The 3,606-nt window shown below is 34.5% G+C and overlaps 1 protein-coding gene across 1 annotated transcript in view; it reads left to right on the top strand.

Annotated features, from left to right (window-relative positions):
* Positions 1-3,606, top strand: part of VEGFC (vascular endothelial growth factor C) — a 95,978-nt gene that overhangs the window by 58,671 nt on the left and 33,701 nt on the right. The window contains exon 2 of the mRNA XM_008708895.2: positions 2,614-2,827. Within this exon, the coding sequence (XP_008707117.2) occupies positions 2,614-2,827 (214 nt within the window). The remainder of the gene's footprint in view (positions 1-2,613; positions 2,828-3,606) is intronic.

The following is a 3,606-nucleotide window of genomic DNA, read 5'->3' as shown; positions in this document are numbered from 1 at the left end:
ATATATCAGGCATAATTGTATTCTCACTTCTGTTGGATAGAAAATTTAATTCTAATGTGAATTTGCTGTCTAAATTTCTATTGAAGTACCTGTTTATTTTTTGTCTTTAACATGTTCGTGTGATATTTTAAGAATATCAGTCCTTTTCCATGGGTCATGTATATTGCAAATAGTTTTCCTATTTGATTGTTTTTAGTTTACATTATTTTCTACTGTACAGATAGTTTACATTTTATCTTTATATTCACCTTCAGAAAAGCCTTTTCTCAGCCTAAGAGTATAAATATAACTTTTATTTTCTATTCATATGCTGTAGTTTGGCTTTGGCCCATTTCCCCAGTTTTTTATATTGCAGTTTTTTTCTTTTGTGAATTGTTTGCTTATATTTTTCTATTTATCTACTGAGTAACGGCATTTTCTGTCATAGATACAATTATTGTTATTTTCCCTTTCTAAATTTTGAAGTACAAAATTTGAAGTACAATTTTGATTTGCCTTAAAACTTCAAATAATACTTAATTGAAAGCCCCTCTTCCCCACTGTCTTTTTTCTGTATGGCTTGGCGTGTACCTTTCCTTGTGTCATGTTAACACTAGTGTGTGTGGTATTGAAGCTCTTCCTGGCAAGTGAACACTCATGCCTGTTCGTGTGATATTCGTGTGATCAGCTGAGGTCACAACTTGACTTTAATTCCAGCTGAATTATGGGGAAAATAATCCCAGGGACCCACCAGTCACACAGCCCTATGGTGTTCCTGCTGGCTCAAGGGCTATTCAAGCTAGCAGAGGCAGACAGAAACCCGTCCGTGACATTCCATTTTAGGTAGCGATGACCAAAACTTTACCCATGTACTTTTGCAACCTTTCTCTCCAGTTGCAATCCTTTTAGATTCCGAGACATTTTTGATTCTTGAAATTTGTTTCATATATGAGATTTTCTTGAGACAAATATTTCATAAACATTTGGGAAACTGTGTGAGGAGATGTTGTCCATTTCATTTAAGCTGGGAGATCTCTCCATCCCCACCCTCCATCTATTCAAGGGAATTATATTTTATATGGCTGTATGGCATATCAAGAATCAACCTCAGTATTCCAGAGAGTAATGGGTGAATATCAATATTTTCAGAACACAGACCTAAAGAGATTAAGTGATATACCCCATTGACACAATAAATGAAAAAAGGGGAAATCCTAAAATTAATAGCCAATTTTATTATCCAATAGAAAGGAACACTTTTTGTAACCTACTGCCTACGAGGCTCTAGAATGATAAAAGTAATATTAGATTACATTTCTCAAATAAAATACAAATAGCACCTACATCAGAATAACTTTGATTATTCAAAATCATGGTGAAAAGACTTTAAATCAAATAGTATTTTGACTTTTAAAGCAAATATATTAATTGTGTACCTCAAGAATTAGGAGGAAAACTCTAACTTGTTAGAATGCAGACTGTTGGTCTCCATCCAAAACCCTCTGGGAGGGGGTGGTTACTTCACTTAACAGGTCTCTAGCTGATTCCTGTGCACACTAAACTCTAAGAACCAATGTCCCAAGTGTTTCCTCCCATATTTAGACTTAAAAGCTGGGATAAGCATGACAGGGTAAAATAAACTTTTGATGTTGTGTTTCACTCTGTATATGAAGTTAAACAATGTCTCATTTTCCATATAAAATATAGAAAACTGTATTTTTTCCTAACTGTGGTACAACTCCCTGAATATTACCTGGGATGTTCTACTTAATTGGACAACCAATATTTATGAGCAGAATTAATGTTCTCCACCCTGTTTCATGTCTTTTTCATAGCAAAATAAATCTTGACAATTTGATTTTTTGGAAATACTTGGAGGTTCTGCCAAAACATAAACCTGTGATGCTGCTGTTGAAATCCCATTCTTCATGGAATTATTTTTTTTTAAGATTTTATTTATTCATTTGAGAGAGAGAGAGAGAGAGACAGCCAGCAAGAGAGGGAACACAAGCAGGGTGAGTGGGAGAGGAAGAAGCAGGCTCCCAGCAGAGGAGCCCGATACGGGGCTCGATCCCAGAACACCGGGATCACGCCCTGAGCCGAAGGCAGACGCTTAATGACTGAGCCACTCAGGCGCCCCTCTTTATGGAATTATTTATTCTAAAAAAGCTTCCGTAAAACAAAGTTTCTTAATTTCAAGCATCCTGCTTAATTATATTTTATTGATGCTGATGAGGCAAAGCCTGAGAGTAAATGTCAGTTTATATATTGGAGGGTAATACAAGCTTGAATAAATTTTCAAACTTAAAAATTTGCCAATTACGTAAAACATAAATCAAACAAGCTACTTGGGAAGTTATGTTTAAAATTATGTCTCACAGAATTTTTGTCTTAAAAACCAAATATATATTTTACAAATTTGGTTGTGGGTACTTAACTTCATTTTTAATCATGGTATTGATTCAAATTAAAATATGGATATAATTTTACCAAGTAAAGTAATTCAGGGATAGTTAATCATATTTTTAATAAGGGTCTGGCATATATAACATTAAACCTAGAGGTTTTTTTAGTGCATTTGTTTTCAAATCTCTTAATCTGATAACTGACTGATCTCGCATGTTTCTTTGATAGGCGTATGCAGACAAAGATCTGGAAGAACAGTTGCGGTCAGCGTCCAGTGTAGATGAGCTCATGACCATACTCTACCCAGAATATTGGAAAATGTACAAATGTCAGTTAAGGAAAGGCGGTTGGCAGCGTAATAAAGAACAGCCCAACACCAATGCAAGAACAGAAGAGACTGTAAAATTTGCTGCAGCACATTATAATGCAGAGATCTTGAAAAGTAAGTATGGGAAAGAAAATATATGATAAGCTTCATATATCAATACAGTAAAATCTGCCAGCTTGGTTTTTTTTGTTGTTGTTGTTTGTTTTAATTTCAGCATCTCTACCACTAAATACCTTTAGGGCCAAAGGCAAACAAAATAGGAATGCAGATTTTCAAAATACGGCATTTTATAACTTCACTGTGATGATTAAGAGGATTTCTCAAAATATAAAAGTAGAAAGGTGCAGGCCTATTGACACTTTTTAATTAAGGTGATATTCCATTGCAAAATTTTAAAAACCTGAAGATATATTTTCCACACTGTGTCAGTTTCGCCATTTAAACATTCTATATCTTACAAAATAATTGCACGTACATTTTCTGATTTGGGTTCAGAAATGCTTAATTTCTAAATCACCTGAAATGCCTTGTTGTTTCACAGGTAACTGGCTTGGGAGCTGGACTTTTGGAAAGCTACTAAAAGATCTAGCAGAGGGTGTCACAAAAAGTTAAGATGCGTAAAATGGCATAGTATAAATTGGTGGACTACTTGTAAAAAATAACTCCCTTCAATTGTTAGATAGTCGCTATCATGGTTTGAGATTGCAAATTATTTTGAAAACACATGCAAGCAAAATGGTTTCAAGGTTGAATAACCTATAGTTTATATCCTTTTTCTTAAAAATTTGAGGGAAAAGATGGGGAAAAGAAGCCAGAACATTTAAGAAGTACATCATCTATAATGCAATATTTAAAGAGTCCACAGTGTTAGAGCTAAACCCCTAACTCACTGG

This window comes from Ursus maritimus, unplaced genomic scaffold (genome assembly GCF_017311325.1).
Source record: "Ursus maritimus isolate PB19 unplaced genomic scaffold, ASM1731132v1 scaffold_28, whole genome shotgun sequence".
NCBI classification, from domain to species: Eukaryota; Metazoa; Chordata; class Mammalia; order Carnivora; family Ursidae; genus Ursus; species Ursus maritimus.
The sequence above is the reverse complement of the archived record's forward strand: the minus strand, read 5'-3'. Positions and strand labels throughout refer to the sequence as shown.